The sequence below is a fragment of the Sprattus sprattus genome (assembly GCF_963457725.1).
Source record: "Sprattus sprattus genome assembly, chromosome: 12".
Taxonomy (NCBI): Eukaryota; Metazoa; Chordata; class Actinopteri; order Clupeiformes; family Clupeidae; genus Sprattus; species Sprattus sprattus.
The window spans coordinates 6,065,110-6,088,156 of NC_137910.1; the positions used below are offsets into that span (position 1 = coordinate 6,065,110).

Sequence of the window (23,047 nt, forward strand, 5' to 3'; positions counted from 1 at the left end):
CATACCCAACCGAGTCCGCCAGGTCAGGGGCGAAGTACGGTTCCTCACTATAAACAGACGACAGACGCAAGCGGCAGAAGTACTGGGCTACGAGTATGGGGCTACAAAACATACAAGAAAGGGTAAGCCCAAAAGAAATAGGTAAAAGTTATCCCACTCGCTAGAGAGCTAAAACCTACCCGACTAAACAGGAAGCCCACATCAACAGAAGAAGTGGGGGTGGTTACGCACACCGTCACGAACGCACACGCTGTCCAGTCCTTTCAACTCCACGGATGAGGAGATTGAGCTGATTGACGGTAAAAGCAGACTACCCTACCACATATTGTTCAAACAATATATTAAACTTGGTATATTGTTGCATTCAACTGTTCCTCTTGAACTTTCTAGCACCAGTGTATGTGTGGTGAAGTTGTGTGGTCAGTTGTTCAGAGAGAGGGGCAGAGAGAAAAAGAAAGTGAAAGATAAAAGAAAGATACCCGCCCCCGCCTTTTGCCTTTAAACAAAAATGCCACCAGTCATTTTTTCTTTCACCGCCTCTACCCATTGAACCGAGCAGCAAAATGACGGGTAGAGGAAAAGCATCTCCAAAATGCCCAAGCACAGCGAAGAAGATTGACGGAAAAGCGCGCACTAAATGTAGCGCCACCGTCAAAACACAAACAGAGGAGACCTCTATGTCGAAAAAACCTAAAGCGCCCGACCTTACTCCAGCTCGGACCAGCTCGTGCCAGACACCGGCAAAGGCTCAAAATCCAAAGGGTGTCAGAGGCGCGAGTAGTCCTGTAGAAAGCGTGATTGTGCAGAATCCATCCCCGCAGAAGGGCAAAGGAGCGCGCCGAAAGAGTCCGGATCAAAAGCAACCCACTGGGACCCTACCACGTAACGAATCAAATCCTCCGCAAGAAAGGCAAAGTTTCAGAAGAGGTGGTAGCACAGAGGAAGAACCAGGCAGAGTTCTTCTAAGGATTTTAAACCAACTGAAGATCAAAAGAGAGGCCCGGAGTGAAGCCTCGAAAATCAAAAATGAAGTGGTCGAGAAGATCAAAACTCATCTGGAGAAGTCTAGTAATTTTAAAAGAATTAAGATTTTACCAACCGGCAGCTACTTCGAAAATCTCAAGGTAACTGTTTTGGGTCCTTTCATCTCAAATGTGTTAGCTCGCTGTTATGGTTCTTACTGCTTTTACAAAATTGAGACCCAGGTGTTTATGTTTAATATTAAGATGACGTTGAAGATTATTGCTTTTTTTTTGCACAAGGTTAAATCATGATAACAAGCAAGCGCACATAATCAAATATTCTGCTCTTTACTAAAAAAACTGGTACGATCAGGATTTTGTCACATATTGAGCAGGACAGGTGGCATTGCTTTAAATAAGTCTATTTGTTTCTGAATTCCAGATTGGGAATCCCGACGAATTTGATGTGATGTTCACAATCCCTGCGCGCATAGATGTACAGCCTTTCGGCTCAGATGGAGCTTATTACAGCGTGAAGTTCAAGCGCAGTCCAAACCATGACCTGAAAGAGTTTATATCGGATGATGGTAATCTGTCCGCCAGCGACATGCTGAAGGCGTTTCGACGTGAAGTAAAAGCAGCCACGAAGACTATACCAAGTAAGTGAGTTAAAGTACAGGGTGGTTATAACCTATAGATTGTATAGAATGGATAAGAATGGTTGCAACATCAATGATGATACAGGCCAATACTACTAACTATCCTACAACAGGGTAAAAACCCTAGAATAACCTCAGAATTATCTATTTCACTTTTGATAAGAGTGGGGCCTATGTACACAATGTAATTAAAGTGGCAAATCATGTGTTTCCACAGTTGAAGGCCTAAAGATGGAGCCCAAGAAGCTCAGATCTCCAGCCGTGACTTTGTTACTGAAAGTAGACGACAGCGAGATCTCAATTGATATCGTCCTGGGCCTAGAGGTTGAAGGCAGCTGGCCGTCTTGTGCTCAAGAAGGCATGGCAATTGATACATGGCTTGGCACGAAGGTGATAAAGCATTACAAGTCCAAGCCTTACTATCTGGTTCCTAAGCACGACAGGAGAGCAAATGAAACGGATTGTGGAGTTCGTGCAGAAGGTATAGTAGCCCTATTTATTCGCATTGTATTCAAAAGGCCTATCCATGATCAGCACAGTTCCAATGCTGAGCTTACATGTGGAATTACTGAATCTTCCCAGACTTAAAATAACGTATTCTGAATCCCAAAGAAATATGTTTTTACTCTCAGTATTCCTGTGAATTCTATTTCTCTGTGCCAGTCTTTTTATTGCATGTATCTGCATGTCTCCGTCCCTGAACAAATGGGCTCCATAGGGTTATAAACGCACGACACGCTTAGTTAAGATGCCTTTAACGCATATATGTAGGCTGATGTATTTTCCAGTGCCATCATAGTTATTTGATAATTCATATCTTCAATTATACAACGAGGAGTTTTGTTTTTGACAACAGAACCACATATTGCACCCTTAACTGTCCCAAATATAAAGCGCAGCTGAGGTCAACGACAGTTAATGTCAGATCAAATATCGACGTCTGTCCTCACTGACTGCACGACTAAAGTTAAAATAAACCAAATTTGGCCTACTATGAGTAGGCCTATATTGATCAGTATCTTATCAGCGACCAGTGTATCGCGTTCACTTACCCCATCTTCAATGGTGACGCTGATCAGCAGAAAAGAGGTGTTGCCTTATTCGATTTCGAAAGCTGAAAAAGGATTGCCTTTCTGTTTTACAGAGGTCTGGAGGATCTCCTTTTCGCACGTGGAGAAGGGAATAATGAGAAACCACGGCTCAGAAAAAACCTGCTGCGAAGTCAAGGGGGCAAAATGCTGCAGGTATGTAAATGACACTCGTTCTTAATCTGTTTAAGAGAAACGATGTAATGTGTTGTACAATATATACAGCTGCCCTTCTCTTGGTATCTTTAGTTTTTTCATATGATACCAATAGCCTACACATCACTATTATGTAATAAAGACTGATTGTTTCACTCAATTGAACTGCATTAACTGCGCACCAATGATCGTTAACCTTTTGAAGTTGAAATGCAGAGGGGTTGATTTAATATGATATGAATTACAACGAATGATACCACACTACCATACATGTAGGCCTAGTGTACCTGTATTTTGATCCCTGTAAGGCACAAATTGGCGTTCAATGAATATGAGATCACACATGTAAATGTGCCATCAACAAGTACCAATTTGGATTTATTTTTAATGTTTTAAAGAAAGCAGTGTCTGAAGCTGCTGAAGCACCTTCTGGCGGAACTCAAGGACAAACACCCGAAAGAGTTGTCCAAGTTCTACTCCTACCACGCCAAGACCACCCTACTGCATGCCTGCACAGAGCGAACTAGCGATGGCGAATGGAGGCTCTCCGATCTTCACAACTGCTTCCAGCTTCTGCTGCAGGATTTCGTGAGACACTTGAGGCGTAAAACACTGCCAAACTTCTTCATTCCCGGGCATAACCTCCTCGGCTCTGTTGGCGTTAAGACCTGCAATGATCTTGCGCACCTTATCGAATATGAACGCAACAACGGGTTCCCCATTTTCACAAATTCTGGAACTTTAATCCAGTTGCTATCAAAATTAAGGATTTGAAAATTAAGGATTAGCCAAAGCAGTTTTCGATTTATGTTTTGATATTGCTTACATTTGTATTGTTTAATGATGTATGTAACTAAAACAAAATCAATAAAATACACAAATCAATTACTCAGTTTTGTTTGAAGATGCCTGTGCTATGTGGCAATTTTATTTCAACAAGGAAACCCAAAATTATGAATGAATATGAATTAATAATGAATTTTCCAACAAACTTAAACCGAGTAAAGCAATACTTTATTGTTTCTAGCAAACAAACACTTGGAACGCTGAACATGTACAAAAACTTTTCAGGAAGCCTCCTGATCCTGTGGCGACACTAGCGTTTTAGATTCTAATCTATACACTAGATTCATGCTTATAAAGGGTATCCACTCTAAAAGTACAGTTAAGCAAACTAGAACGATCCCAACTTAACCCAATAACAGGACAATTTAATACAGCATGGTTTGCATTATAGGAATTAATGGATGTAGGCTGTTTGTATGGCACCTGTGGATCAGAATCCCAAGTTGGAATCTCTAGAGCCATCTCTATCCCTTTGCCCTCCTCCTCGTCTCCCATCACCTCCTCTTCCGCCTCCTCCTCCTCGTCTCCCATCACCTCCTCTCCCTCCTCCTCCTCGTCTCCCATCACCTCCTCTCCCTCCTCCTCCTCGTCTCCCATCACCTCCTCTCCCTCCTCCTCCTCGTCTCCCATCACCTCCTCTCCCTCCTCCTCCTCGTCTCTCATCACCTCCTCTCCTGGGGGCATCATGGCCCTCTCTCTCAGTCTTTTCTTGTACCGTTCTGCCATTAGGACCAACTCCTCCGGAACCTCCTGAATAACACACACACACACACACACATACACACACACACACACACACACACACACACACACACACACACACACACACACACACACACAGGTTCCATACCTGACCAGCTCTTTGAAGAATGTTGATGGACTCTGCTGCCTTACTCCAGTCATCTCTCGTCACCAGTGTTACAGACACTCCTCAGCGCCTACACAGAGAGGTGATGCAAGGTTCAGGAGGACAAATTGTCATCATTCACATTGTCATCAGTCAGTCAGGGGAATTCCATAAGAGTCTAAATGAAAGGTACAGTATTAACTTGCAAAACTGCCCCTAGTTCGGTATGAAACAAACAAAATCCAATGCTGGGTTGTAGCTGTATTATGGGGGCAATACTAATCAATAATAATATTTGTCATCATTCACATTGTCATCAATCAGTCAGGGAAATTCCATAACAGTCTAAATGAAATGTCAGTAATTAATTCGTTTTTTTGTCTGAAATGAAACCCATTCCTATTTATTTGTGGTTCTTCAATGTTAATATGCTGAAAACTGATAGTTTAGTATTGCCCCCATTATACAGCTACAACCCAGTTTCAGCATTAGGAACGGTAAAATACATGGTAATTGTAGAATTGAGTTTGTTTCATACCATATGACTGCTAGGTCCAGTGGCTATGAAGTGCATCAAACAACTTTTTTGACGTTTGACCTAGTTTTTTATGTTAATGAGAAACTTAAACGCATCAACTCACACCACACAAGCCGCTGAGACACTCGCACATCTGGAGGTGAGATCTCACACACACTCACACACACACAAACCATTTGTAATGCACCTCATCAGATAGGAGCTACGGAACATACACACACACACACACTTGCATGTAAAGTCTTGATCACAGATAAAGCCTGTGGCTTCGGATTTAACTGTTTTTCTGAGACCTCTTGCCAGTTTCAGGAAGTTGGAGAACAGCAGGACTGCAGCCCCATTCAGCGCCTGGCTAGTCAACAGAGGGAACAGCAGAACCGTTTGAAACCAAAAACAAACACCATGCAGCATCTCACCAGGATATCGAGAGGGAGACAAACTCGACGGGACCTTAGCCAACACCCTCAGCCATCAACTGTCACCAGCAAAGACACTTACACATCCACTCTGAGTCACACACACACACACAAAAACACACTGTATCAACCATCCACCCACAGTAATGCTACATGTCATGTACACCTCAGAAATCTCACACAATCCGCTATCTTCTGTTCTAATGTTTAATCCCAACATTTTCATTTTGTTTAGTTCATCTTAGAGTTAAGTTGAGTCCTTATATTTGTTCCTTGTTACTGTTTTAATTTCATTTCCCTGGTGTGAGGTGAGGTGTGACAAGTAGTCTGAACTCCCTTCCCCCATGTCGAATCCAGGTACCTTGTCTCCAAAGCATATTTGAAAAGACGGTAACACCCCTAAAACTAAGTGTATTTCACAGACTTGTTTTCTGTACATTTGCTTACATTTCCACAGTCCTCTAGAAGAATATTTTCTGTTAAGCGACATGTCAGGGCCGGCTCTGAGAATCGAAACCCTGGCCGCCGGTTTACTGGTCCAGTGACAAACTCACTGGGCAAGGTTCTGGTACACTCGGGCTGGTGGCATTTGCGCTGCCTGGTTCACTCGGGCTGGTGGCATCAGTGCTGCCTGGTTCTAACGCTCAGAAGATTAAAAAACAGGTTGCAAAAACAACAAAACAAGAGGCTAGGACTTACAAAAAAAACACAAGGTCGGTGAAAATGTAGTGCAGTATTTATATCCATACAAACATCAAAGAGGGGTCACTCATATGAAATGAAGGAATCAGAAATGAAGGTTCAGAGTTAATAAAGATATACCAAAGTCAATAATTACAATGCATCTTATTTCTAGTTGTAATTGCTCTTATTTGGTAAATAGGTAATAAGTTGATACATATTCATGAAGGGAAGGAGCTATGGGAAGACACCCCTTGTTCTAGGAAAGGATAAAAACCTGTAATGTTACAATGGCTGACAGAAATATTCTTAGGTGAAGCTGTTCAGTGAAACCTGTGACTCTCCCTTGGTGTGCACCATTGTACAAGATTAAACCTGGAATGTTTCCTGGAATGGTCATATCGCCAACAAATATATGGTATGACCATCAGAACCTCTAACTATAGCTGTTTTCTTCTCTGACACCTCTTCCACACAAACAGGAAAAGGCCACTTACAGAGAAACACAGATATGCCTGTGTGTGCGCACACACACACTCTGGCACACACACACACACACCCACACCACTCCTCACCCTGCTCGGCCTGTTCGTCACACGTGATTAACATACTCTTCAGTGTTTTGTGGAAAGTCACCCACAGGATGAATCAATGAATGAATGAGTGACAAGGTAAGCAAACTACACTGTGAAGCTGGTTGCTGTTGCACAAGAGATAGACTACATTTCACCCACTTGGACCAGGAGCCTGAAAAAAGAAACTTGCACCCAGTCAAGATCTTAAAGGCATCTCAAAGTCAAATTAAGGTTAAAGTGTAAATTGCTGTCAGTCAAACAGTCAGAAAAAACAGTCAATTGAATGAAACAAGCAAAACTGCAGAATGTAAACTGCCATGATGTCCTTCTGCTAGCTGTGGTTAAGCCCTGATCAATGCCAACATTCCTGTGGTAGGAAGCAGCAATAACTTTCGGTTCCTGAAAAGACAGCATTTCCCGGAATGCTCTAGAAGGATGGGGAAAGAGAAGTGCCACTGGCACAACATCAGAGGCAGAAGGAGACAATACAATAAATAAATAAAACAAACATAACAAACTAGAGAGTGAATGAGTCAGGGTTTTTGAAAGGGATCGGGTTGCTGATTTAAGTGAGAATGAGAGGATTCAGTTCCTCTTTCTCTTTGTCTTCAGAGTGTGAGTGTGTGTGTGTGTGTGTGTGTATATGTATTGATTGGTGAAAGTATACTTGTCTAAAGGCGTTTGTGAAACCTTAAGTGTGAAAGTTTGTATGTTTCTGTTTGATTTTATATTTCGGTGGTAAGGAGCAGCAATAACTTTCAATTTCTGAAAAGACAGCATTTCTCTGAATGTTTTAGGACAGATAATTTAAGTTTCAGGACAGGGGAGGGGAAGTGTCACTGGCACAATATCAGAGGCAGAAGGAGACAATTAAAATAATTACATAAATGAATAAGAAGCACATAACAAACTAAAGAGTGATTGAGTCATAGGGCCTTTTCTATAAAACGTTCTTACGCACAGATTTGGTCTCAGAATGTTCGCACGATCCACGTCAAAGTACAGATTTATAAAAAACATCTTTGACGTGGAAAAGTATGTATCTCTACGTCATTAAGCGTGAGCATTTTTCTTTGTGGCAATACCAGATTACTGCAGGAATTCGGAACTGTCAGAGTGCCGTCACACAGTTTCATCATCATCTCCACCACCATCACCATTAGGGCTTATGGTGAAAGGCCAAATTAATATTACGCTCAATTAAATCAATTAAACAATTAGAATAATTGAAATCAGTCCACAGCACTGTTTAAAACATTTAGCTCAATCTATAGCCTATAAAAAAGTCTGATAGTGACTTTGTTTTCAGTAGGAGATATGGCTGCATTTGCGTTGTTAGAGGATATTACCAACCGCGCAATAAGGAGAGAAAGGGTTTTTGTGATTGCGCAGACTTTTTGACACGAGAAGATGTATGGCTGATAAGCAGGTACCGCTTGCCAAGTATGGCTCTGTTAGAGCTTTGTGCCCAAATGGGCCCTCATCAACAGAGACGCACCAGATGCAACCAGGCCATACCTGTTCAGGTTCAGGTTTTGTCTGTTCTTGGGTTCCTTCCTGGATACAGGAACGTTCCAACAAGAAATTGGAGACCAGTCGGGTATATCCCAGACATCATTAAGCAGAAGGTTGCCCAATGTTCTTCGCAGTAGGCCTATTATCCGTCTATGTCCGCAATTTATTCGATTTCCATACAGTGCCCAGAAACAGCGGAATGTGAAAAAGGTTTTCCTGCCTAAAACAGGGTTCCCAATGGCTTCTCACCCCAATTGCGAACATTGAGGGCATGCTGAAGGGAAGGTGGCGATGTTTGGATGCATCGGTAGGGAGACTGCTACATGACCCCGAAAAGGTTTGCCAGATCATCCTAGCCTGCTGTCTAAGCCATGGCATAGGGCTAGGAGAAGACGAAATGCGCCAAACAAGTTAAAATTCCTCCAATTTGTTTACAATTTACATCGTGCCCATTTTTTTGTTGAAAAGTATTTAACAAGAATTTAGAGTAAGGATTGAAGATTTTTTGGGGAAAACCATTGTTAGGGCCCTATCTCTTTCGTACAGTTTAACAGCACTACAAACTAAATCCAAATGATCCTACAGTTCAATGGCCACCTCTCTTAAACAGTTTTAACATAAACTTAACATTATAATAATCATTAAGGTGAGATTTACTGCAGCACTGTTGCACTAGACCGCATTCCTGTTTGCAAACCCATAAAAACTTGTAAGTGTTGTTGACAGTAATGATGTGCGTATCACGGCGACAACATTTTTGAGAAAATATTAGGAGAGAGTGGTGTCCCATTATTATGATAAGGTATTCTCGCTGTTTGCCTAGCAACATTTGCATTTATGCCATTTTAAAAGCTACTTCGGACACACAGTGTCAGCTTCAACAGTGTTTCAGCCTCAACAAGTGCCCAAAAGAGGTCGCTGCTGCAATACATTTATATTAGTCACACTATAACTTTTAATAGTGCGCCTCCTCTTTTAAGGTCTTTAAGTTTAGTTTAAGTTTTTAGGTCTGTTAAGTTTCAGGATGGGGGACGGGAATAGCCACTGGCACAACATCAGAGGCAGAAGGAGACAATAAAATAAATACATAAAACAAACATATAGTGTCAATGAGTCATGGTTTTTGAAAGGGATCGGGTTGCTGATTTAAGTGAGAATGAGAGGATTTAGTTCCTCTTTCTCTTTGCCTTCTGTGTGTGTGTGTGTGTATGTATTGATTGGCAAAAGTATACTTGTGTAAAGGCATTTGTGAAATCCCAAGTGTTAAAAGTTAAAGTTAAGATGCTTCTGTATGAATTTACATTTCGGTGGTAAGGAGCAGCAATAACTTTCAATTTCTGACAAGACAGCATTTCCCAGAATGTTTTAGGACAGGTAATTTAAGTTTCCGGACGGGCAAGGGGAAGTGCCACTGGCATATGTGGAGATCCCAGGGGGACGTGTCCCCCCCTACCATAAAGTTGTCCCCCCCAACAAACATCGGAAATATATATATATATTTTTAAATATAGTAATATGAAGTTAACGCACGACAACACAAGCGGTGCTTATTATAAACGTAAACAAATGTGCTTTTTAAGTGTTGAAAAATCATGATCCTCCTATTCCTCAAAGTAGTTTGGTTCACATGCCGTCTCCAACGGGTGGTGCTAGTGACAGATTCGTGTTTCAGTTAATCTGCCCAGTGCATGGTCAGGTTGTGATATTGTTTCATCCTCTCTCCCCTGTCACTCCGGCTATGATAAAATATATGTATAAAGAGATGTACCTCATTCTAGCAGTATGATAGCTAAAGACAGTTAGGACAGTGTCCTGTCAGGGGCAGGTTAATGCCAGTTAATAAACGTAGGTCTACATCCCAGTGCCTCTCCAGATTAGTTTATTAACTGAAGGTAAATTAATGTCATTTTGCACATGAACAAGGACTAGGATCTGGTAGAGGACTAGGATCAGGTAGTTACAACGTGTATGTGTTTACATACTTCCTGGATCCTTATTGGTGTCGCAGCCCGAGGCACTGATTGGAGGGTCACCATAATACAGCACAGATGCAAATGATTCAGACTACAGCGTTTATATGTTCAACAATTTGAAATTTAGGTGTATCAAAATTACACCAAATGTATTTCTAATTATTCCAACGGCAGAATACAAGGCCCAGGAAACTTTGAGGTGCGTAAACGCAATTTACAGGTGCGTAAACGATATTTAGAGGTATGTAAACGCTATTTACAAAATCCAGAGGTGCATAAATAGCGTTTACGTGCGTTTACCCTCCACTACAGCCCTGGTTTTGATTGATTGATTTATTTATTTGATGAAGAGGGACAGTGTGCATTAATAAACATTAACATGTAAATGCACCCAATTGTAGCCAAAAGGCTAGTTTTCAATGGCAGTCCCCCTGCCAGAGTGAGACTGGCTTAAGATAGGGAAGAATTACAGCATAACATTGGGGAGGGGAGGAGAGTAAAGACACCCAGACTATGCTCCTAGAGGAGTACAGCGTGGGAACAGTACAAAAAAAAAAAACATGACATGTAGGCTACCAAGACATGACAAACACAAAAAACACACCTCAGCACATAGATACATACAACTCACAAACAATACATACATGATTATAAAACACCAGAGCTACATGAAAAAGCTGCCACTTGCGTTGGCGCTAAGGATCATAGACATGTATAGGTAGACACCGCCTCCACTGCTTCTCGGTGAAACGCGTCGCCGCCATTTTGGGAAAGGAGCTCTCTGCCGTCAGAGGTCTGTCAGACGTGTCAAACTAGCGCAAGTTGCCAGGAGCTGCGGTTTATCTGGATAAAAATCACGATAACCTTTTACATTTCGCAACCAATTTCATGGAGTATTCAAGGGTTTATGCTCTACGTGAAGTGTGTGAAAAAGATTTGCCTCTACTTGAATCTCGCTAGTTTAATCGCCAGTCATACATGTGCATGGGTCTATAATAAACGCTCGTGCATTTTGAAAATACTGAGAAGATCTATAAACTATCGAAATAGTGCTTCTTTAGTTACTACGTATTGACCATCATTAAGAGAAAGAGCATACATCAAATAGTGAGAAACTGGCAGTCAGTGTGTTTTTCATAGTTTAATAGTTCCTTTTCAAGTATGTGAATTAAGAAACCTTGAACAGTGCAATTGGCAATACACAGTTATTTCACAAATCAACATTAGGCTACAAAAAAAATCTATATATTTCTATAGCAGTAAAAATATACACATCTCAATATATACATAGCCTACACATCTCAATAGTTGAACTGTAATATAAATAACATAGCATATATATAATATAATATAATGACTCAGTATAATGTGCAATGGAATAACATATGATATATATAATATGTGATACAATATAATATATTTTAAGTATAAGTATATATGCATAAGTATATATGCATACATTTGTACAATTTGACATAATATACAATCATGCTCTTAACATTTTCAGATCTATGCAGTGCAATTGACACAATATATAATTGTGAAATAACTGTGTATTGCCAATTGCACTGTTCAAGGTTTCTTAATGCACATACTTGAAAAGGAATTAATTAAACTATGAAAAACACACTGACTGCCAGTTTCTCACTATTTGATGTATGCTCTTTCTCTTAATGATGGTCAATACTAGTAACTAAAGAAGCACTATTTCGATAGTTTATAGATCTTCTCAGTATTTTCAAAATGCACGAGTTTTGAAAGTAAAGTGAGCGTTTATCATAGACCCATGCACATGTATGACTGGCGATTTGACTAGCGAGATTCAAAGTAACGTAGAGGCAAATCTTTTTCACACACTCCACGTAGAGCATAAACCTTTGAATACTCCATGAAATTGGTTGCGAAATGTAAAAGGTTATCGTGATTTTTATCCAGAAAAACCGCAGCTCCTGGCAACTTGCGCGTGTTTGACACGTCTGACAGACCTCTGACGGCAGAGAGCTCCTTTCCCAAAATGGCGGCGACGCGTTTCGCCGACGCAACGGGCTGAAGCAGTGGAGGCGGTGTCTATCTATACATGTCTATGCTAAGGATAGCCAGGAGTCTCAGGACATGACAAACACTAAGCAGGCGAAGGCGTGGGGCGTGGGATGTGACCGAAGGTGTCAGCTTGGGGTGGAACGTAAACAGCTGCAGATAATTCCCTGGGCAAGTTGGAAGCCCGGTGGTGAAGTTGTGTGATCAGTTGTATTGTGTTACAGGTGTGAGAGAAAAAACGAAAGAAAGAAAGAAAGAAAGAAAGAAGAGAGACTGAACCTGCCTTTGAACAATAATGCCACCAGTTTTTTTTCCTTTCACTACCTGTACCCCATGAACAGAACAGCAAAACGACGGGTAGAGGAAAAGCATCTCCAAAAAGCGCAAATAAAGAGTAGCGGCAAAGCGCGGACTAAATGTAGCGCCACAGTCAAAACACAGAGAGAGGAGCATTCTATGTCGAAAGAAGTTAAAGCGCACGACGTTACTCCCGCTCGAACCAGGTTCCTGACGGACACACCGGCAACGGCTCAAAATCCAACGAGTGCCAGAGGCGCAAATTGTCCTGTAGAAAGCGTGATTGAGCAGAATCCACCCCCGCAGAAAGGCAAAAGGGCGCGCCGAAATAGTCCGGATCGAAAGCAGGGAGACTGCACGTAACGAATCAAATCCTACGGCAAAGTTTCAGAAGTAGCACTGTAGTATGAGGCTATAGCAGCCCATACTATTGCGTTATGTTCTGACAGCCAATCACTATGGACTGGGGGTTGTCGCGGGTGGTTCCTTTTAGTTGAACTAGGAAGTTCGGGTCCACTGATGTAGTTACATTACATTGCTGTTGTAATCAGTTGCTACAAAATTTGCCTCTGAGCCACCGTGTAGTCATTTCATGTGGCACAGGACATGATGAGCTCAGAGGAAGATCCACCAGGCAGTAATCTTCGGCGCATTTTAGATGAACTGAAGATAGGAGAAGATGACCGGATCGAAGCCTCGAGAAAAAAAAATTTAGTGCTCGAAATGATCAAAACTCATCTGGAGAAGTCTCGTAATTTTAAAAGAATTCAGATTTTACCAACTGGCAGCTACTCCGAATATCTCAAGGTTACTGTTTGAGTCCTCTCATCTCAAATGTGTTTACCATTAGCTCACTGTTACTGCTGTTACTGCTTTTATTAAATTGAAGCCCATGAGTCCTAAAATGTTTAATATTCAGATGACGTAAATTATTGCTTTTGCGCAAGATGAAATCATGATAACGAGCGCACATATTCAAATATTCTACTGTATTTATAAACTGGTATAGTTAGAATGTTGTCACATGTTGAGCAGGACAGGTATAGCATTGCTTTTAATACAACTATTTGTTTATGAATTCCAGATTGGTAAACCCGACGAATTTGATGTGATGTTCACAATCCCTGTGGGCAGGGCAGATGTACAGCCTTTCGACTTAGATGGAGCTTATTACAGCGTGAGGTTCAAGCGCCATCCACACCATGACCTCGATGAGTTTCTATCTGATGATGGTATATTGTGCGCCAGCGGCATGATGGAGAAGTTTCGAAGTGAAGTAGAAGCAGCCACTATGACTATACCAAGTAAGTGAGATTTGCGTTGAAGATATTGAAAAGAAAAGCAAAAGATGTTTTATAGCATAAAACCTGCTATCAAACATCACCACACCAAGGTCCCGACATTTGTAAATTACAGGGTGGTTAGAATGGATAAGAACGGTGGCAACACAGAAACAAAAGCCTGATAAGCCTTATGATACAGGCCAAGACTAACTATACTACACAAGGGGAAAAAACTTAGAATAACCTTAGAATTGTCACATATTTTTTTGTTATCAGACTGGGGCTTAGGCTGTAAACAAGAATGTATTTACAGTGAGTGTAATGCCCTGTATTGTTATTCCTAGGCTTCTTATACTTTTTTTTTTTTTTACAGTGCATGAAATGCCCTGTATTGTTATTCCTACGCTTCTTATACTTCTTCTTATTCTTTGTACGACCTCTGCGATTAATTCAGCTTGAACCGCTTAAAATGTAAATGCACCAAATTAAAGCCAAAAAGCTAGTTTCCATTGGCAGTCCCGCTGCCAGAGTGAAAAAGGCTCAACTACTTTAAAAAGGCATTAACGAATATAGCAACCATAACATTGACAAAAATTCAAAAATAAAATAAAATCCCAATAAATAAGTTCTACTGCTTACCCACTAATGATCACATTTTTGTTTTTTAATTAACCATGTTTTAAGGTTTCTTTTAAAGCTGTTGAATGAGGTTGATTCTCTAATGTTCTGTGGGAGATGGTTCCATTCCCGGAAAGAAAAACTAATACAATTTCTCCCATTAACTTACATTGTGCCATTTTGACATCTTAATAGGGTATTAAACTTGCTTGCACATGTGCGACACCTGCGCCAAGGTTCCAAGGTACCTCTTTACCTTGTCCCTCTCTCTCCATTCAACTGTATAACTACGTATTTTAAGAGACACCTTCCATACTCTACTTTTTTTTCTCTCTATCCCTCTCACTCTACTTTCTCTCAGACTCTATCTCTCTTCTTCACTCCATTTTTCTGTCCTTTTTTCAATATTTTCACTCTCTCTTGATCTCATTATCCATTGCCACTCCTGTCCGCTCTTCTATCATTTTTTCTTTCAATTATTATGTCCATCAATTCCTACACTTTTTTCAACTTTTTTGTCAGCCTTCTTTGACTTTCCGTTTTTCTCTCCTTTTTCAATATTTCCACTGATATGTGAACATCCACCCTAGTTACTGTATACTCCGGAGCTGCATGTAAGTACATTTACTAGACAGACTTAGAAAATACCACTTAACTTAGAAAATGTGTTCAAACTTTGGCGCGTAGGTCTTGTAAAGGACACTTATGCTATGTTTTATTAAAGAAAAACTAATACAAATGTTCCCATTGACTTGTCCGACTAATCGGACTGGTCAGACAAGTTCCAACGTTCCTCCACCAAACATCCCATCCCTTTAATTAGCTCTGTGGAACACAATGTTCCTAGCTGCTGTTCAACATGTGCAGAGGAACTGTAAGCCCAGGAGGACCTCCCTTCCATTTCCTTTACTTCCTCCATGCCATGTCTATATCTTCCACTTTATCCATCGATCATTTTAACATCTCCTTCCTCCAGTCCATTCTCTTTCCTATTGCCACTTGTTCCCTCTCTCTCTCCAACCTCCATCCACGTGTTTTTCTTCTATCCCCTCTCCAACTCCTCTTTCAGACACGCCATCTATCTACTTCAGTCAATAATTTTCCTCCATTTAAACGTTTCCCTCTTCACTCTCTCTTTGCTGTCTTTACCCATAGACTCTCTTGTTCACTCTTCTTTCCTTTCTTCTTTCACTCTTGTTCACTCTCCTTTTCTTAAATGTTGCATTTCATGCACTTGTATTTTCTTCAGGAAATGCATATTCTAGTTAAAGTGTCAAATCATGTGTTTTAATGGTTGCGTTGCAGAGTTAAGAGTGGGGCGCAAGAAGGAAAGATCTCCAGCCGTGACTCTGAGAGTTGAGGCATACTCTGACAAGATCTCAATCGATATCGTCCTTGCCCTAGAGGTTGATGGCAGCTGGCCGTCTAGTGCTCAAAAGGGCATGGTTATTGATACATGGCTCGGCACGAAGGTGAAACAGCACTACAAGTTCAAGCCCTACTATCTGGTTCCCAAGCACGAAAGGAGAGCGAAGAGGAAAGTGGAAGATGGAGTTCGTGCAGATGGTATTGTACCCCTATTCATACGCATTTCATTCAAAAGGCCTATCCATATTCAGCACAGTCCCAATTCTTAGCTTACATGTGGAATTACTGAATGTTCCCAGACTTAAAATAACATACCAATTCTGTATCCCAAAGAAATGCATTTTTACTTTCTCAGTATTCTTGTATTCTCAGAGTTCTATTCCTCTGTTTGAAGCTTTTTTATTCATTAGGGCACACCACACCTAATTAAAATACCTATAACGCATATATGTAGCATGATGTGTTTTCCCGTGGCATCATAGTTATTACAGTGCATGAAATGCCCTGTATTGTTATTCCTAGGCATTTTCTTCTTCTTCTTCTTCTTCTTCTTCTTACCTTTTTCTGCGATTAATTCAGCCCGAACCGCTTAACGTAGAAACTTCATTCAAACTTTGTCGCGTAGGTCTTGTAAAGGACAGTTATGCTATGTATTTTTCACTTTTCTAAACTTTATACTTTTTAAGATATTAAATAAAAACGAATCGAATTTTTCCCATTGACTTCATAATAGGGTCTTTAAAACTGGCTTGCACCTGTGCTTCACTGACAGCTGCGCCAAATCAAAGGAACCTCTTCTCTGTCCCTCTCAATTTAACTGTAACTAGGAACATTAAGACACCTTCCATTCTCTACTTTTTTTCTCTCCATCTCTCCATCTTTCTCTCTATCCCTCTCAGTCTACTTTCTCTCACACTCAATCTCTCTTCTTCACTCCATTTTTATCTCCTTTTTAAAATATTTTCACTCTCTTTTTCTCTTTCACTCTTCTTTCCTTCTTCCACTCTTCTTTCCTTCTTTCACTTTCTTTCCTTTCTTCACTCTCCTTTCTTCTTTCTTTCACTCTTCTTTCCTTTTCTTCTTTCCTTCTTCAACTATTATTTCCTTCTTTCACTCTTCTTTCCTTTCTTCACTCTTCTTTCTTTTCTTCTTCCACTCTTCTATCCTTTCTTCACTCTTCTTTATTTTCTTCTTTCACACTTCTTTCCTTCATCCTCTCTTCTCTCCTTTCTTCACTCTTCTATCCTTTCTTCTTTCCTTCTTCCACTCTTCTTTCCTTCTTTCACTCTTCTTTCTTTTCTTCTTCCTTTCCTAACTTTTGCATTTCATGCACTGGTATTTCCTTCAGGAAATGCATTTTCTAGTTACAGTTCGAACCGCTTAACATAGAAACTTTGTTCAAACTTTGTCGCGTAGGTCTTGTAAGGGACACTTATGCTATGTATTTTTCACTTTTCTAAACTTTATACTTTTTAAGATGTTAAAGAAAAACGAATCTAAATTTTCCCATTGACTGACATTGGGCCATTATGACATCATAATAGGGTCATTAAACAGGCTTGCACCTGTGCTTCACTGACACCTGCGCCAAGGTTCCAAGGCTGCTCTTCTCTCTGTCCCTCTCTATTCAACTGTATAACTAGGAATATTCTCAGTTCCAGATAGTGCAGTGTTCGCACGAAATGTTGTTATAATGTTTTACATTGACAAATGGCACATTGAAAATTCAATGGTTGAATGGAGAGGGACAAAGAGAGAAGATGAGCCTTGGAACATTTTGTCTTGTCAATGTCAGACACTAAAACAACAATTCGTGCGAACACTGCACTGAGTCACTTGGCGCCTTCTTTCTTTTCTTCTTCCTTTCTTAAAGGTGCATTATGCAACAATTATGCTTCAGGATTAGGGTTAGGATAAGCAGATTAACCTTAAAATAACAGCTTAAAAAAAATTGGGGCGCTAGAATGACATTTAATATGGAGAATCGTGTCGGTGCCATTGGCATAGCAGGGTCGATAGGCATATAACTGCGTTCTGTAGTTTCGCCTGCCGCAGCCCGCCGACATGACTTCTGCCGAACTAGTAAGAAGCTTATTTGCCGTCTTGCTTAGTCTTGTGTTGCACTTGCTTGATGTTTGACTGTGTAAGGACAGTCGTTGAGTAACTAGTTTGTCATAATGTCAAAGTCAGCATATTTCAAGAGATTTCGTTAGTTTTAGCTGCTAGCATACCTTAAGCGAATAGCTATTGATCCTTATTGCACCTTTAACTTTTGCATTTCATGCACTGGTATTTCCTTCAGGAAATGCATTTTCTAGTTTGATAATTCAAATCTTCAATTATTTTACTAGGAGTTTTGACAACAGAACCACCCTATTGCATATTATTCAATACTGTCCCAAATACACGTCGCAGCTACAGTTTAACAACAGTTAATGTCAGATCAGCTCATGTCGACATCTGTCCTCACTGAAGTTAAAATAGTAAACCAATTCGGTCTTCCATGAGTATCATTGATCAGTATCCTATTCAGCTACCGGTGTATCGCTTTCAGTTAACACATCTTCAATGTCGATTCTGATCAGCAGAAAAGGGAAGTGGCTGTAATAGATTTCGAAAGCTGAAAAAGGAATACCTGTTTGTTTTACAGAGGTCTGGAGGATCTCCTTTTCGCACGTGGAGAAGGAAATCATGAAAAACCACGGCTCAGAAAAAACCTGCTGCAAGAAAAAGGGAGCAAAATGCTGCAGGTATGACTCGTTCTTAATCTGATGTAATGTGTAGTATTGCACAGTTTTAACAGCTGCCCTTCTCTTGGCTACTTTTTTCATATGGTCAATAAACATAACTATTATGTAATAAAGACTGACCGTTTCACTCAATTTAACTGCATTTATGAACATTAACCTTTTTAAGTTGAAATGCAGCGAGGTTGATATATATATCATATGAAAAACAATGAATGACACCACAGTACCATAAATGTAAGCCTTGTTTACCTGCATTTTGATCCGTGTTGGGCACAAATTGGGGTTAAATTAATGAGATTATACATATCAAGTACATGTATGTACAAATCAACAAGTAAATATTTGTTTTAAGAAAGGACTGTCTGAAACTGCTGAAGCACCTTCTGAAGGAACTCAAGGAGGAACATCCGAGAGAGTTGTCCAAGTTCTACTCCTACCACGCCAAGACCACCTTCCTCCATGCCTGCACAAAGCGAACTAGCGATGGTGAATGGCGGCTCTCCGATCTTCACAACTGCTTCAAGCTTCTGCTGCAGGATTTCAAGAGACACTTGGGGCGTAAAACACTGCCAAACTTCTTCATTCCCCAGCATAACCTCCTTGGCTCTGTTGATGTTCAGACCTGCAAATATCTTGTGCAGTCTATCGAAAAGAGAGACAAAGAAGGGTTTTTCAAAGATTCTGACTAGTTAAGGACTAGCCAAAGCGGTTTTCGATTTATGTTTTGATATTGTTTACATTTGTAATGTTTAATGATGTATGTAACAAAACAAAATCAATAAAATTTCACAAATCGATTACTCAGTTTTGTTTGAAGATGCCACTGTGGCAATTTTATTTCAACAAGGCAACTCAAAATTCTGAATGAAAATTCTCTAACAAACTTAAACAAAGCAGAACTTTTATTTTGATTCTAGCAAACAAACACTTGGATTGTGGACATCTGCAAAAAAATTCAGGAAGCCTCACGGGCCCTATTCGTTGTACATGGTTCAATTAAGCCGATCAAATGTCCCATTAGCCAGTTTAAATTAATGCGATGATTGAGGACAGGCTATCTCGGTTCGTCCAAGGCTGATCCACGCTCAAACTTCACTTATCAGGGCAATTATGCGTCCACATCCTACTTCAAAAGGGGGAAGCGTCGATCACCAAAACCATGATTAACTGACGATACAATGGGCCTCATTTATAATGCGTTGCGAAGAAACCATCCTACATTTTCTCTAAGACATTTCCTGAAATGAGCGTAAGTGAGATGCACAGAAACGAACGTACAAACAAAAAAACACGTGTGCGCCAATCCTTCGGTTATAAATCACAAATGGTCGTGAAATTGTGCGCGACTGAATCTCCGCCCTCAAAACGCCCCTATTTAATCTAATCAGCATATTATCAATGCACAAACAGAGCGCATCCTCAATGCACAAACTCTCTGTGACAGTGCCAAGCAAGAAAGAAACATGTAATCAGAAGAATTAAAGTGAGGCTGACATCGATGTTCTGCTGATGGAAGAGCAGATGCGGGCCTAAACATCGTTAGAAAGCCTGTCTGGTGGCGTAATGGCAAAAGCAAAGTATTTGACATGTAGTAGACACGTCTCCGAAGCACAAGCATCTGCGGCACGAGCAGCACCAGAAGCCGCATCTGCGACAGCAGCACCAAGGCTTTGATGCGCTCCACTACCGACCTGTGCTGTATTGAAGTGGGCTTCAATGACGGGTCTAGGATGACGGGGATTGCTCGACTGGTCTCCAATTTCTCATCGGAACGTTCTGTAGCCAGGAATCCAAGAATGGACAATACCTGAACGTGTATGGCCTGGTTGCCTCTGGTGCGCCTCTCTAGACGAGAGGCCATTTGGACACAACGCTCTCGGCAAGCGGTACCTGCTAATCAGACATACATCATCCTGTGTCAAAAAGTCTGCGCGATCACAAAAAAATCCTCTCTCTCCTTATTGCACAGTTGGCAATATCCTCTAACAACGCCAATGCAGCCATATCTCCTACTGAAAACTAAGCCACTATTAGTCTTTTTATAGGCTATAAGTTTGAGCAAAATGTTTTTATGAGCGAAACATTAATTTGGCCATTCACCATTAGTCCAAATGGTGACGGTGGTGCTGCTGACGATGATGATGATGATGATGATGATGATGAAACTGCGTGTCGGCTGTCGGCGCTCCGACAGTCCTGAATTCCTGCAGTACTCCAGTATTGCCGCAAGGAAAGATACTTACACGAACAGAAACCAGACGTAGAGATACGTCCTTTTCTACGTCCAAGACGGTTTTTATAAATCTGTACTTAGACGTGGATTTGATCGCACGCACAGTCTAAGATCAGTTCTGTGCGTAAGTACGTTTTATAAATGAGGCCCATTGACTACTAAACTCAAACTTTTTCTCTGTTGGCAAGCAGGAGATGATCATGAACGCTATTGAAGAATACAAGACCATAATCACGGCAAAATCCAACACTGCCACCGCTGCGAAAGCAAGACAAGAAGCTGTGTATGGGGGGGGATATCTATTTATGTATATATGACTACAAGTGTGACAGTGGTACAGGGAGTAAAGGAGTTGTTAAGAGGAGTCATGTAGTACTCGCAAGGTTGCCAGTTCAATTCCCCTCACCTCCTTACCAAGTGTATTTTTACATTTCCTTGTAAGTCGCTTTGAATAAAAGCGTTTTCTAAATGTAAATGTATTATTAAGAAATTCAATGAATTGAAGCAGTGAAAATAAATTGTGTGTATTGCTCTCTTCTTATCAAGAACTCTCTCCCTATGAAACGCTGATCTAACTAATATTGCTCCCTAGCCAATGGGATCTCTAAGGAAGGGAGCTGACATTTTTTCCGGGGGAGTGGCAAGCTTATAGCCTGGTAACACCAGCCTACGTATTTCCGCCTGAATTGATTTCAAGCTCATACTCAGTCTGGCCCAACCCCGTTGACAATCGTTTCCAGGCTTCAAAATCCAGTCGCACCAATCAGCGAACAGTTCAGAGTTGTGACGCAAAACTCGCCTTGGAGGAAGAAGCACGAAAAGCTATCGGAAAAGTTGTCTCAACTCTCGAGAACATCAGAAAATTAAAAGGAGAACAAGAGTATTGTCTTGTAAGTTTTATGATTGGAAAGGACGTCGTAGCTCTTCTCCCAGCTGGCTTTGGGAAGAGTTTAATCTACCGAATGCTTACCAAACATTGCTGATTGGTTAAGGGAACTCCACTGATTTTAAACCTCAAGTTAAGCGCCCGCCCATCTCGAGAATGAAAATGCATGGGGTTAGGCCAAACTGATTGACGGAAAGAAATGGAGTCACAGGCTGGTAATGGCCAGGCTAGCAAGCTTATCCAGCTCACTAAAAGCTGTTGGCCTGCACTGGAGCAGGTTCAAGTTTATTGATGTGTTGCTATGGTGATTTAGCCAAAGTTGCTTTGAAGAACCGAAAAGGCGGACTTTCGTTATCTTATCCTGAAAATGATCAGGGTAACTCGCTTATAGAGGCACGAAGAATAGGGCCCTGCCCTTTCAAGAATGTTGATCAACTCTGCTGCCTTACTCCAGTCATCTCTCGTCACCAGCGTTACAGACACTCCAGAGAGGTGATGCAAAGTTCAGGAGGACCAATTCACATTCGATTGTCTTCCTTCACTGTACTGAATCAGTCAGGGGAATACAATAACAGTTGAAATAAAAAGATACAGTATTGAATTTGAAGTATTTGAATTTTTTTTTCTTGTGAAATGAAACCCATATCTTCCATTTCCACCTTCTAAATACTTGCCAAATGTATCGGTTTCAGTCCCAAACAGAATTATCTGAGCATTGAGCAAAAGTATGAAAGTGGAAACAGTCCTTCAATGTCTGAAACTCATAGAAATGTCATGTTAAATCTTTGCAAGAGGAAAGAACTGTATGCTTTCATTATGCAATGCTCTCTTGTCCAGATGCAGCAACAACTCAATAAAGAGTCTCCAGCTTATATAGAACGCTGCTGCAGAATTGATTTTAAAGTTCTCCTTCCATCATACCTACTACTTCTAACATACTTAGGGTCCTGGCTCCAAACTACCTTAAGGACTTAGTTGTCCCCTATTGCCCTCCAAGACTGCTTTGTTCCCAGAGCGCATGCCTCCTGGTAATTCCAAAAATATCCAAAACCACAATAAGAGGCAAAGCTTTCAGCTACCAGGCCCCCCTCCTCTGGAATAATCTGCCTGCCTCCATCCGAGATGCAGACACCCTTTCCATACTCAAATCAAGACATTCCTCCTACACCTACCCAGGCAGCCTCTTTCTCCCTCTCCTTTTATATCACATTGCTAATGTCTATATTAATACTGATAAAATGGCCATACCTAAAAGTATCTCCTTATCTGTTTATCAAATTGATGTCTACTAATAAAAGTTTTTCCTTCCCTTAACTATG

General features: G+C 40.9%; 1 protein-coding gene across 1 annotated transcript; it reads left to right on the top strand.

The window, feature by feature from the left end:
• Positions 1-563: 563 nt before the first annotated feature.
• cgasa (cyclic GMP-AMP synthase a) lies at positions 564-19,298 on the top strand (the record flags this gene model as incomplete). Its single annotated transcript, XM_080848569.1, has 9 exons — positions 564-1,124; positions 1,405-1,621; positions 1,839-2,102; positions 2,766-2,865; positions 3,264-3,578; positions 13,725-13,894; positions 15,797-16,057; positions 18,510-18,609; positions 18,962-19,298. The coding sequence occupies 9 exons, from the start codon at positions 564-566 to the stop codon at positions 19,296-19,298; spliced, it is 2,325 nt and encodes a 774-aa protein (XP_080704695.1).
• Between the last annotated feature and the right edge of the window lie 3,749 nt (positions 19,299-23,047).